Genomic DNA, 14,469 nt, shown 5'->3' with positions numbered 1-14,469 from the left:
CTCACCCCTGGACGGTTTCAGGAGGTAGCAGGAGGCTGGGGCAGGGTGAGGGGAGGGGAGGCATTAGGTGGTGCTAGCGGCGAGCAGTGGGGACCTCCCCTGTCCTGACCTCCCAGGCGAGTGAAGCTGCCTGGAGCAGATGGTGCCTGAGCTGAGCCCCAAGGGAGTCAGCAGGGAAAAGTGGATACGCCACGTTCCAGACAGAAAATGCTGCGGGTCAGTCTAGAAGTGGGTCATGGGATTCTAAGGAGGGTCTGGCTGAAGATGGAGGGGGCAGTGACCACATCACAGAGAGCCTCATGTCCGAGGAGCTCTGGGCTTTATTCTCAGATGCAGGGCAGAGCAGGTGAAGAGCTCAGAGCAGAGCAGCGACTGCATTAGATCAGTGCCCTCGTCACCAGGTGGGACTGGAGGCCTGGGGACGACTGCTATGGGGGCGGGTGAGCAAGGACTATGGACAGGGAATCTGCAGAAAATGGAGTGGGATGAGTTAGAGGGAGAACAGAGGCAGTGCTCAGGTGCCAGGCCTGGGCAGTGTCATTCACTGGGACAGGAAGAAGAGCTGGGTTGAAGGAGGAAATGAGTTCCCTCTGGCTGTGCACGATTCTGCTTGTGGTCCTGCGTTAGATGTGCTTGAAGACATCAGGTGTCAGCAGGTTATGAGCATCAGGAGATGGGTGTAGGGGGTAGGGGGTGCAGGAGGACATGTGACGTCCCCATCATCCCTTCCCCCACCCCCAAGGACTATTAAAGCCAAGAATGGAGAACAGACCACTCAGTGCAGGTAAAGTGAGAAGAGAAATCTGGAAATCAGCAACTTTTAATGGGTAGAGTGGGGAAGGGCAGGCTGTGATAATAACCTAGGGCAGGTTAAATGTCTTGGGTTAGAGAAAGAAAAACAGACAAAAGAAAATTCAGTAATCCGTAAAGAGGAAACACTGTTTCCTAGAGGAGAAGCTGGGGTTTGGTAGAGGTATGTTGCCTGGGTAGCTGAGGGAGTAGACATAGACGTGAACCCTAAACAGAAGCCAACAAGCTGGAGTCTCAGCCCCGTGACGGTGGCCCGCATGCCCTGTGATGTAGGGTGTGTGGGCAGCTGAGGGATGATGGGCTGCTTGGCGACAAGCTCTCTGTGGGCTCAGTGATGCGTAACACAGCCTCAACCACCAGCAATTGTGGCCTGACATCTCGCGGGGGTTATTGAGTATTTACTCCGTGAGTATGTGCTCTGCAGTGGGCAAAAAGAGGGACCAAGACCACGGCTTCAAGTCCTGCCGTGTTCCTGTTAGACAACTCCCTATGGTCACGTGCCCCATCATTGCACCTTTATTCCTGAAGAACCTGCATAGTGCCTCGTACGTAGAGGGAGCTCGATGAATATTGTTTGGGTAAATGAGTCGTGTCAGAGTTCTGAGGTGGCCATCTGTATTTGTGGTCAGGTCTTAGGTACTGACCTTGTACGGCTGTCTTCATGTGGAGTGCATGTGCTAACAGGTGGTGAGGTCACCCCTCCCAGTGGGGCAAGGCAGCCGTGTGGGGAGGCCTGGTTCAGCCCCACCCGTGGGGAGCCTGGCCTGAAGCTCTTCTCAGCTGTGACTGCAGCTGCTCTGCGGGACGCCACACTTCACGCTGACATGCTGCTGCTGTTCCGAGCAGCGACTCTGGCAGCCCTTGGGGCTTGTAAGTTGTTCTCCCCCAATCGCTTTGGATTGATATTCTCTCATTATATACTTCTCTTAGAAATTTCAAGGTTTTGGTTTATTTACTGTTCCCCACCCCTTTTCTTTCCCCAGTGTGTGTGTCTGGTGCAGGTCACCTGGAGCAACCTCAGGCTTCCAGTACGAAAACACGGTCAAAAACAGCCCGCCTGGAATGCATGGTGTCTGGAGTAACAATTTCGGCAACATCGATTCACTGGTATCAAGAAAGGCCTGATCAAGCCATGCAGCGCTTGGCGTACGTGTCATCTGACAATGCTGTCAAAATAGAATCAGGCATTGTGCCGGGCAAATTTGAGGTAGACAAGATATCCGAAACTTCTACATCGACCCTCACCATTCACAACGTAGAGGAACAAGACTCGGCCACCTACTACTGTGCCTTCTGGGATGTGCACAGTAGCAGACAGTGAGCGGCATCTCGTCCAATAAATGTGCCTTGGTTCTGCACTCGTTGTTATGAGCTGGGAAACCACAGTCACCACACTCTGCTTTTACACCGTTTTCTAGATAAAAGCTCGTGTTGGAAGAGGAGGCTTTGGACACGCATGCACACGTGCTCAGCTTCATCTTTTCAGGGATCTGCTTTCTCACCAGCAGCTTTTCTAAGCCACTCATATTTAGTCACATAGGCCAACCTCTCCTACTCACTCTATTTTATTTTCTGCCAAGATATATACACATTTTTGTGACTTTTTTTGTGTTGGTCAGTTTACATCACATCAGTTTTCTCTGATCCATCTATCTCCCTTGATTTTAAAAAAATGGATATTAGATGAAATTATATGCATTTTCCTAGAGGCTAAGATGTAACAAGTATGGCATGATGTAGGCTCAGGCAGGGCCGACCACAATGACAGATAATCATGTGTGTACCTTGGAGTGGTGATACTTGATTTTGCATAAAACTTATAAACATTTCTGCTAATTGAGTCCAAGTCCGAGTCTACTTTGGATTGGGGTGTGAGGAGTAGCTTATTTTCTGTCTGAAAATTCCACTGACGGTCAGTCTGGGGCAGACCTCTCTGAGCTGGCAGCGGCGTGCACACAGAGGTGGCCCAGCTCCTCTGCTCTGTCACGGCTACGGCGGCCTCTGCTGAGCACTTCTGCTTCTGGGTGGCTGTTCATCCCTAGAATGACAATCCTCCACTTAAATATGCCTCTCGGCCATAAATTTCTCATGATTTCTGTTCCATCTCTCTCATCTCAGGTTTACAATTTATTATTATTGTTGTTTTCATTTCTTTTGCCTTGGAACCTTCTTTGAAGTATGATCTTGCATATATAAAACAAATAGAGGTAGATTTGCACTGTGAAACAGCTGAGGGACAAATGATTCTTAGCCTTGTCTTCTCAAATAGCTCCGATGCTTTCTGATTCTTCAGTTGCTCAGTAATTATCTAGTTCTGCATATGGCACAGGAAGTGGCTAAGAGCCAGGCCTCTCATATCAGAGAGACCCAGGTCTGACTTGGGCTGTCCCACTTATGAGCCGTGTGGCAAAGCCATTAGCTTCTGCAGCCCCACCTCCTCACCTGGAAAGCACAGGTCCAGCTGTCACCTCACGGGTCACTGTGAGAGCTCCTAGAGGATGCACGGCCAGGGTTTGGCCCAGTGCTTGGCGTATTGTGAGAGCCCAGAAAGTGTTAGCTGACAAAAAAACAGAACTGCACAAAACAAGCAAAATAACAACTAGTACACCCTCCCCCCACCACACACCACTTTCTATATCCGGGGCTTAGCACCACATCTGTCCCAGTGTGGCTGACTGTTACAGTTTATAGAGAGATAAGCCAAATATACAGAAACTCTCACAAGAAGTCACCCACAGTAATTTAAATCTGTTTCCAATCATGGGTCTGCGGGACCTTCGACTCCCGCACAGCTGGGGAGGACAGGGGCCTTTTGCATGGAGCAGACACCTATTACTGGGGAAGACAAGTCCCTATGTGGAGTGTTTTCTCCTCCTGCTCTTCTGCTCCTGGCTAAGGTGGGCTTCGCCGGGGGCATTTCAGCCACACCAAAGGCAAACAAGCCTTGTCCTGATTTTCCAATTAAGTAGTTTCAATTTCTGATTCACAGAAACACTGAAAGTCTATTATTACAATATACAGTAGTGAATACAGTAGGGGCTCATTTAATGTCTGTTGAACTGAGATTGACTTTCTGACTATTACTGAGGTGCTCCTATCACCTATGGGCAGGGGATTTTTTGTAGATGGATGCCCTAAATATCCTGATGATTTCGACTCATCTTATTTTCTTTCACATCTGAGGTGTGTGAAACACAGTGACTCTGAATAAGAGAACCAATGTTATGTGATCTAATTAAGGCTGAACAAGTTCTAGTAAAATCTTCAATATCAATATTTTCATGCAACCTGTCATCTATTACTCAACTCCCCACACGTACTAGTACTGTGGGAAAAGTGATGTCTGTGACTTAGGAGTCATCTTACAAAAATCATGAATGTAGAAATTGCTAGACCCACCTCAAAATCCAGGTCGCCTGTTTTGTCTTGGGCGCTCTTTGCTTTCAGTGCCATGAATGGGATTGGAAGAGGCAGCCTTGGGTAGAGGAGAGGGCACAGGCTTCTGCGGAGCGGTCCTCTCCAGGCACTGGGATCATGAATATATTTTTCTATGTCATTTCTGCACTTTTTAAGTTGTCTAGTAGAAAACACTTGATACTTTTGAATTTTATTTTAAAATTTACTTTTAAAAAGAATTCACGTGCTTCATAATATCATGAATATTTCCACATTACTAAGCACTTAAGGATAACATTGAAATCTGTTGGTTAGAAAGGCCTTATAATTGGCTCTGTTTGAGCACTTTTTCTTTCTTCTTCTCGAACAACTTTTGCTTCCTTTGAAAAACAAAATCCTGTTTTTCTCCTGATTCCTATGGATTCAGTATGCTAAATTTAAAAAGTGTTAATGCTTTGGTTGCTCAACTTAGCTTATTAGGCTTGTGTGTCTTTCTTGGGTACTAGGATTTCCAAGCCTGTGGCTCCAGGGATCTGGGGAAAAAAAGAAGTAAATTCCTGCAGTGGGTTGATTGGTATAGAAGAGGACGGACACGCCCACTTCCACCTCTTGGGTCCTGGATGTGAGTCTTCTGGCGATGGGGCAGGTGGTGCTGTGTATTGACCACTGGGGAAGGATGGAGCAGACTCAAGGCCACCTGGCAGGGGGGTGACCCTGACTCACTTTCCTTCCTCTTCACAGCCTCCTGCTGATGCTTCTGTTGGCTGCTCAAAGGAGGACCATTCATGCCACCCTTGGGGGCCAGACTCCCAAGGCACAGAGAGGTGGAGTGTGGATCTGGACAAGCAAAGGAGGAAATGGAGCAGACAGTCAAGTAAGTAGGTTGTGTTTGCCCCCAAATAAGTAAAACTAGCTGGGGAACAAGATGATTTTATCTCATTTGTTTCATTTCACTTCCTACAAAACCACCAAGATCCCATCTCCAAAGGAACAGGATATGTGGCTGTTTCTTCAGTAACAAAACAGGAAACTGGACAAGTCTTGAGAGATGATCACTAAGTTCTACACTTTTCTAGTTGATGGTTTAATAGAAAGGAGCTTGTAGATTGCTTGTAATGCTTTTTTGTTTTTGGGTAAGTGAAGGATTCTCAGGTATTTGCTGATTCAAATAAATCACCAATACATTAGTAGATTATAAAATAAATAACATAAAAGAGATCTACCCTTGGATAAATGACTACAGTGCTTTGTGAACCAACATTTTGATTTATCCAGTATCGTGTTAATGTTCTTTAAAACAATAAGTGTAAAGTAGTGAAACAATTGCAACTCCTGTTAAAGGATTGAGAATAGAGAGACGCCTGCACAGTTCTGTCAACCAAAACTTATCCCCAACACACTTGTTGTAAGCTGTCTCTTCTTTAGAACCTTAATGCACTTTCTTAACACTTTTGAGTCAACATTTAGCTATTTCAATCACATGCTGATCATGAGTATTCTACCGTCAACCTGTTGTCTTTATCTTTTTTAACTTATAAATTGAAAGTTAAAAAGTAATTACCTCAAATCCATTGATATATTCTGAGAGTGGCAGAACTAGATTTTGCAGTCCATTGTCACCAGATTTCTTTGACCCTCCTTATTTTCTTTGCATAGCCAAAGAAAAGGAAAGAAATTAATTAGTTTTTATGTACAGAGTTGGTTATACAGGGTATTCTCTCAGGAATACCAGTTCTATATAAAAATAATGTAGAAAGCATTCCGATGAGTGTGGTAACAGCAAGCCATCATCTGTTGAGTGCTCATTATGTGCTGGGCACTCTGTTAAGCTCTCTATATACTTCATGTCATTTAATCCTAATAACAATACTGGAGATAGTTATTATTACTAGATCTCAATCTTATAGATATTTTATACGTTCAAATTGGAGACTTTGATAAATTAAGTGACTTGTTAGTAAGCAGCAAGGCTGGGATTTGAATTCAGGTCTTTCTGATTACAAAATCTATTTCCGTGATCCCAGAGTGATGAGCAAAACATGGAAAAACTTTTCAATGGAGACACGTTGGGGTGAAACAGAGAGAGAATTCACTTCATGATTAGTGCTTTTACCTGCAACGCTGGGCTCCATTCCCCAGGCCCACATGAAGTTATTTAAACTGATACCAGCAGTGTTTACTTAGAGACAATCTACAGATAAATTTTTGCAAAGAATCCTATTATGCAATCAACTTTTTTCTGACTTGTGGGTTCTAATAATTTTTTTGAACAAGGAAAAAAGGCGTAACCAAATCTGTGGTTTACTGAGCAACAGAAAGGCATCTAGAGAGAGCACAAAGTTATGCCCCTTGACTGTCCCTTTGGCGCTGCACCTCCCCCGGCGTCCATCTGCTGGGGAGCCCAGCAATATCATGCAATGGTGGTGGCAAAGAGAGCTACAGTCCTGCCTGAGTGGCCTTGTCATGCTCTGCTTCCTGTACGGCTGCTGGGGGGACCTGGCATGGGCTCAGGGCCATGCATGTGTAAGACCCTGAACTTCATGTAGCTTTTCTGATTTAGGTATTTTCTCAGATGAGAAACCTGGGATTCAGAGAGACTCTGTAGCATCTAAGATCATGCAGGCATCACTAGCAGCAGAGAAGGGATTTAAAGCCAAGTATGACTGTCATTAAAAATGACCCTTTTCTTAGCACCCCACACTGACCCAGCAAAAATTGAATTAAAGGACAAAGGAGAGAAGAGTAGGTCCGACTTCTCTGCACATTCATGAGGATGCAGAATGTGTTCCCACAAATGTTCCCAAGTAGGAAATTTGGTCCTTTAATCAAAAGGGCTGAAACAGACAGAATTTCAATTTATTGGATGAAATATAATCAAGCAATCCAAGGGCCTGAGTATTTGATTGACTAATGGTAGAAACAGCACCATGTTGGTCACTAAGAACTAAACTAGTGACTCCTTGATTTCCTAACATATGCAAGTTCTCTGCAAAGGCAGAAATTAATGGGTCATCGAGAAGGCTTCATGGAGCCAGAAGATTTAAGTAGAAGTTTTGCAAGGTAAGAAAAGGAGAAAGTCCACTTCTGCTGCAGACGGCCTGGCTGATGCAGGGGAAGGGTTACTTAAAGAGCTTCGTTATCAAGTTTTCTAGTGCCGAAAGGACACATCCTGGGAAAACAGCACCCAAATTTTCAAATATACCGTTGTTTACAGATCTTTACTATTTTTTGAATCAGACTCTTCAGTTAATTTTCGCCACCTCTGGAGTACAGGAGTAATAGGACATTTGCAGCCAGTTCCCTCCTTGCCCATGTTTGCTGCCGGGTGGGGTGTGGGGGGTCTCTCTGGGGAAGAGGATGGCTGTGGCCACCCCACAGTGCTTTCCAGGAGGGCAACGCTGAGGACCCTACTGTGTCTAGACTGGGGAGTTCTTCTGTCTGGAGGTGCCATGGAGGTCATTAAGTGAAAGAACTAAGATCATACAAGGAGCATACCCCAAGTCCGAAATTCGGTCTCCCCACAGTAGCTCTGTACTCAGGAAGTACTCTCTACTTCAACAGGAGGCAGGGTCGAGAGGACGGAGGTGAAGGCTGTGGGTCCACCGAGCTCCCCCGCTATGCCAGGTGCTGTGTTATGCACCTTCCTTAAACCGACGATGCGAGATACATGTTTTTATTTTGTTTTCATAATTGAGGGCACTGAGTGTCAGACGGCAGCAAGTAGAGCGAATGACAGGCAGAATTGGAATTAAAAGCAGGACTAAGTGATTTCATGCCCTCTGCTATAAGACACTAGGTGGCCTTGGGACTAAAGAAGTAGGTTTGATTCCCAGCTCTACCGTGTACTAGCTGAGAAGCCCTACATCCACCCTCAGCCCTCTGAGGCTCCCTTCCTGCATCCAAATATCATTGATTGGCTCAAATGAGCCAATGTATGTAAAAGTGTTTTGGAAATGGTAAATACCATTTCAAAGTATGAAACTGCAGTTTCATTTTAGCCTCTTTCATTAGTTCCAGTAAGACCTCTTAGTAGGAATTATCTCCTAACGATAACCAGTATTTGCAGAGCACTCACTGCAGGGAAGGCATCCTGCTTGAGCAGTAAAGGAATCTAACAATCACTAAACCACGTGCCTGAGGTAGCAAAAATGACATTGGGCACAGGACATATGAAAGTAACAGGTCACAACTGGGCAGGGGAGGCTGCAGAGCTACGTGCTAAGTGAGCGACAGGGTCATTGGTTGTTCTATCTGCTCCAATTTCTCAAGGAAAGAGGTGGTGGCAAAGAGGGTTAAATGATATTGCTCACGGGTGAGTAGGAGGGTCACATGCTGGATGTCTACTGGATGTTTCATCTTGTCTCCATCTTGGTTGAGACCCAAAGCTCAGGACAATAGGAAAAAGTTGTATCTGCATCCTAAAGAAAGTGGCTGAACCAGTGATTCTCAGCTGGGGGCAACCTCCTCTCCGGGGAGATATTTTTGGTTGTCACAACAGAGTGAGTGTGCTACTGGCATCTCGTGAGTAGAGGCCAGTGATGCTGTTCGTCATCCCACAATGCACCAACAGACCCCGACCCCCATAATGGAGAAATACTCAGCTCAAAATGCAATAATGCCAATAATGCAGAGGTTGCGAAACTCTGTGCTAGTGACATTTCCCAAAGACTTGCTAAGAGGCGGACATTGATAACTCCAACCTTTGGCTCATGAACTATGTTTAGCCTGGATACAAGAGGAGCCTAGAGAATCCCTGGAGACACTAATTCTGCAAAGACTTTCTCTAAAAAGCACTGTTGGGAGTGCCCTGGCAGGTCCCCTCCACTCCCAGTGAGGAGGTCAGGAGGCGAGATCTCCCATCACCACACCAAAAGGAAGCCCCCAGGTCCTGGAGCTACCACGGGTCCAGAGCCCTGTGTGAAGAGTCACAGAAGTGTTTGCCCAGGGTCATGAGGGTTGGGTGGGCAGAGAGAGAGTGGGAACTCTCATTTTAAGTCAAAAGCTGACTTCAGGTCATAGCAGACTTGGTAACGTGACAAACTCTCCCCTGAAATCCATTAACTAATGTTGATGAAATAATAATTAAGAATGTTCCTAAAAGTTTCTAAGAACCGCAAGGTAAGAAGGTGTAAATAACTTTTATTTTGGCAAATGGACTGATTATTTTGGCATCATGTGTATATGAATAAAGCCCCCATGTGTTCCTGATGGATTAGCAACCTCAGAAATGGCTCACTTGGACGCCGGGCCTTGAGACACACTTTACCCTGCTAAACTCTTGGAGGCACCCCTCTGAGCCTGCCCTGGCACCTCCGTTCCAGGTTCCCTGCCATCAGCCTTCTTGGGCACAGAGCCTGGGCGATGGATGTCACAGCTGCAAATTCTCACCTGCTCTTCACTCTGGGAATGTGAGCCTGGTCCCCTGTTTCTCAGATTGTTTGAGGGATTTTTTAAAAAATAAATGTTTTATTTCTTGATAATCCTGGTTTTGTTGAAAATGCTTTCTTTCATTTCTAGTTGAAATGGAGTGAATACGACTGAAGCGAGAGAAAATACTTATTTTCCCAGCAGACAGGAAGCATATTATTTTCACCATAGGATGGCTAGTGAGACCTTTTCATACATACACACTTACTGATAAACGCCAAACTGGGCTTTGGAGGATCTGATATTTTTACTCAAAAACAAAACAAAACAAAAGAAACCCCCCTTTTTAAGGTCAGTTAGAGGCAAAGAGCTGCAACCAAGAGGTATATATGAAATCTGTCTGCTCTTTTTGGTCCTCAATATAAAATCCATGGAGGAAGAAAACACAGTGACCTAATATAACTGCCCCTGAGCACACGCGCCCTTATCTCACTGTGACCACATCCTCCCCACATGGAGCGCTCGCCTGACCCTCAGCCTGGCCGGGCCTGGTCTCAGCCTGCAGAGCTTCCTGCACTCCTCGGGGTGATGCCTCCCACCAGAGGAAACCGGAAAGGGAGTCTGATGGCTGTCATTGCACCATGACAGATGGCAGTAACTGTGCCCCCAAATGTCTGGTTTGGCATCATTTCCTATACCATCGGTTCCCATTTAGAGACTATGTATGTTGAAATTGCCTGATTATTTTAGAGAGAAGGTAAGCTTCATTCTTTCTTTCCCAGAGATTTCCAGTAAAGTTGAGGTGTTCAGGGAGAGGGTGCCAGGAAGGATCAAGATGGAATTCGTACCCATTCAGCTCCCACTGGCAGCCAGATAAAATGCTGGAGGTTCTATAGCTTTACAGTTTCAGGGGGTCATTGTAAAAGACCTTGCAAATAAACCTATGCATGGAAGAAAGAACGATGCTTAGAGAGGGTCAGTGATCTGCCCCAAATAGTCTCCATGCTGTTTCAATTACCTTGTCAGGCCACTTTGAATACCCTTCATGCTTATTAACTTTATGAGAATATGCTGGGGCATTTGTGGGCAAATATGGGGTAACCCTGACCTGCTACCTAGCTCAGAACAGCTTGGTCAGGACAGAATGAGCAGCCACTCGAGAAGCGATGCTTAGAGGGTGCCTTGGGCACAGACCTGGAAGTGTCCCCTTTTGGGACATTCTGCCCAATGACCTTTCTCCACTCTGGAGGGAAGAAGGCTAAGAAAACTGCATATCTTCTTGGTTCTTGTGAACTTGCTTTAGCAGGAAATATCATGCGGTGAAACATGGAGTGGGCTCCAAACCCTGTAGTCTGGACTTAAGTAAATGGTCAAAATATGAAATGAGGATAATGTTTTGGAAATACGGAGCAGCATATTTTTATTCTCACACATTAATTATGTCACCTGTGGCCTTTCTTCTGTTAAGGCTACACCGTGAGATTTACTAGCCACAGGAAGAGATGGTAGACATGCCCAGAACAAACTAGTTTTTTGAGTTAATTGAGATAATGAGCTTGAAAATCAGATTATGTTTCAAGAGAAAAGGCTTTTCTCAATCTCTTAATATCCCATTCATAGATCAAAAGGCAAGCCTGGCAAACCAAGAACACGGACTTTCACTGGAGGTGCTAGATGCAGGAGACTTGGGGTACAGTGTCTGTGAAGTCAGCACCGTCCAGAGAGAAGGGGCACTTCTGGCGGGAAGTGTGTGAGATGGTGGGGGCCAGTCAGAGGGGCAGAGGTTAAAGCAAAGGGACTCCTGGTTCCCTCACCTTGAGGGATTTCGCCCCCAGGGGACAGAAACCTGAGCTAGATGGAGGGAGAAACAGCATCTGGCTGCTGTCTGGCTTCTCCGGTACGGCTGTGGAAGACTCAACAGTGAAAGGCATTTGCAAAGATGAGCCCAAGCCGGCACTGCTTTGCACACAAGACATCCAAGTGCCTCTCAGGGTCTCTAAGAGGTTACAGAGGTGCCAGGGGCTGGGTGACATGGTGCCTGGGACTTGCATGAGAAGCTGCAGGGTGAGCACTTTGCATCCTGAGGCATGGTGTGCAGTCACCAGTGGTGAGTCCAGGTCTAGCCGTGGCACCATCAACTCAGAGGAAGAGGTCATGTCCCAGAGACCAGCAGGGCATGGGGGAAGGTGCTGAGGACACAGAGGGGAGAAGGAAGACAAGTGTAAGGACCCACACACACTTCCCCTGTGTGCTGATGCCATCCTGGGGATGACAAGGAAGAAGAGAGAGATAAATGCAGAAAGGACCAAGAATGCACCAAAAAGAGACCGAGCTAACCCAAAGTGAACTGTTGCAGAGCAGTGAGCGTAATGCCTCCCCCAATATCAGAATGAGGGTGAGATGAGATATATTGGTCATACACAGTAATGACATTTGTCCTCCCCTCTGGTGGCAGTTCCACCCCTGTGCCCTCCTCAAAAGTCCCAAGGTAAAGGGCACCAGTGGTGACCAACATCCCATCCCACAACCACTCCCCATATACTCATTAGGTGGGTTGTGTCAGCCAGAGAAAGGGTGCCTGTGTCTAATTATTCTGCCTAGGGTTGTGCCTTTGGATAATTAGTAAAAAGGGCCCTTGTGTGCTGCGGGGCGGGGGATTAGAAGGTAATAAATTCCTAGAGTTATGTAGACAAGACACAGGGTTTTAAATAAATGGAATCAATGAACCTTCGTAACCCTAAGGAATGACAGAATTAGGCTATATAAAAAGAATTATCAAATGACTAATGAAAATAGTATTGTTTGAATCTGGTAACCAGATTTTAAATTCCAGAGCCTTGAGAGAAATTGATGGCCCTAAAATATATGGTTTAAAAAAAGTCTTGTGCATAGGAGGTCCTGTGACATAAAGTCAAGGGACTCTGGAGTCGGAATGCCTGAGTCAACTCAACTTTCTTCTGCTTTGTCCACTGGCGTAGCAGAGATGGTAGTGTCCCTGCCAGGACTGCTGTCAGGACAGCTGGGGTAATAAACACGAAGTGCTCAGCATGAAGCCGGGAGCAGAGAAGGGACTCGGCAAGCACTAATTGTCAGTACCGTACTTGGGGTTAAATCTCCTGTCTATCCCCATGCCCTTGTGGAAAATAACTGGGACAGTTAACCAAGAAACATCTTCCTTTGGGGACATTTCCAATATTGCTATCTGCGCTAGAAATGCCTACCTCCACCTCCACCTCTGCGTCTCTGTCTCTATCTCTATCTCTGTCTATCTCTGTGTCTCTGTCTATCTCAGTCTCTGACTCTGTCTCTATGTATCCCTGTCTCTGTGTCTATCCCTGTCTCTCTCTGTCTCTGTCTCTGTTTCTCTATCTCCCTGGCATCTATCTAGCTAATTATCTGATAATGAACTGGTGGGTTTCTTGTTGCCACAACCTCACTAACGTCATCCTGACGAATCAGAAACCTCAGAAATGGCCTGGAACAGTGGCTCCTGCTTGACCCACCTGTCTCCTCCCCTGAGACCAGCAGTCACACCTGACACTGACCTGAGACCTCTGGCTTGTCTTTGGAGGCAAAGCCTGGTAGACCAGATACCCAGTTACAAGCAGTCATCTGCCCCTTTCTCTGCCCAGTGAGTTTGTTTTTCCCGTTGTTTAGTTATGTGAGAACCTAAGGCAATTATCTCGTGCTTGCTTTTGATATTTTGGGTATTTATTGAAAAGTCTGTTTCATTCTGTCTCTCTCTTCCTAGTTGGACAATGAAACTGGCAGGACCAAAAATATCTACATCCACGGAAGAAGAGAAGGAACTTGTATTCATGTGCAGTACCCAACTTGCTTCTGCTGCCTTCACCATGCACTTGACAAAAACAAATGAGGCTCTGGAGCATCCGATAAGTATTTGCTTAGTTACAACAGCTGCTTGCAGGCATTTAAGTGAGAAGAATGACAGAGAAGCGCTGAGAGATTCTGTCACCTCCACTGCAGTCTGTCCAGAAAGTCCACAGACTAAATGAGCTGAAGCCGTGTACAGCTAGGTTCAAAGTACTAGAGGAGCCAGGATTAGTCCACGAATCCCTCTTCACTTCTGGACTTGAATCCTTCCCACACGAGCAGCCTCGTCTCTGCTCCCAGCCTCAGCCTCAGCCCCACCTGAGTTCCCTGAATGTCCCCTCAGTCCTCAAGGTGATAGGAAAAGGAAGCAGATAGCACGATGCCAGCTTCATGCTCCAAATTCCATTCCCTATTTAAGAATATGATGCTTAGAAAAAGGGCTCAGAAAGTAACTCCCAGGCAAGTAGAAATGCTTCCCATTTCCACAGAAACTGAGGCACCTCCCCGGCCCCTCCCATTCTTGTGAAGACCACCAGCCAACCATGAGACAGGCCGAGTGCGCAGCAAGTGCACACAGCTGACTCTGTCACCAGCACTCAGGGCCCAAGGAACCACTCAACGCCTGCTTCCTTCCCTCTCCTGATTCAGGCCACGCCCTCCTGTCACCCACCCTAGACCCTAGGCGTCCAGCCCGCAGGCCCCCCTTCCCTGACTTCTCCTGGGGACATGCCTGGCAGACAGGATGTCACTGCTGGAAGCATTCGCTGCCTTCTCCTTCTGGGCCTGTGAGTCGCTCTCTGACCATCAGTCTAGACGCGTGGCCAGAGCAATTGTTCAGCGTTTCCTTCTTATCTTCTCAGAAGCTCATTGGAAATTCCCCTCTTTTCTTCCAGTTGGACTTGGATTAAGAGTGGAGCAGTCCCAGATATCCATTTCCACAGAAGAGAAAAAGAGTGTTGACATGTATTGCAAGGTATCCAGCAGAGTTTGAAACTGAAGTCATTCACTGGTACCGGCAGAAAAAGAATCAGGCTTTGGAGCATCTGATTCATGTAACCTCGA

At 46.4% G+C, this 14,469-nt stretch overlaps 1 gene segment (V, D, J or C); it reads left to right on the top strand.

Annotated features, from left to right (window-relative positions):
• The first annotated feature begins 1,634 nt into the window (after positions 1–1,634).
• The window catches only part of LOC134390939 (T-cell receptor gamma chain C region C10.5-like), a 57,516-nt gene continuing 44,681 nt past the window's right edge, over positions 1,635–14,469 (top strand). The window contains 2 exon segments of the C gene segment in view: positions 1,635–1,680; positions 1,794–2,108. Coding sequence covers positions 1,635–1,680; positions 1,794–2,108 — 361 coding nt within the window.

The sequence above is a fragment of the Cynocephalus volans genome, chromosome 11, assembly GCF_027409185.1.
Source record: "Cynocephalus volans isolate mCynVol1 chromosome 11, mCynVol1.pri, whole genome shotgun sequence".
In the NCBI taxonomy this organism is placed as follows: Eukaryota; Metazoa; Chordata; class Mammalia; order Dermoptera; family Cynocephalidae; genus Cynocephalus; species Cynocephalus volans.
The sequence above is the reverse complement of the archived record's forward strand: the minus strand, read 5'-3'. Positions and strand labels throughout refer to the sequence as shown.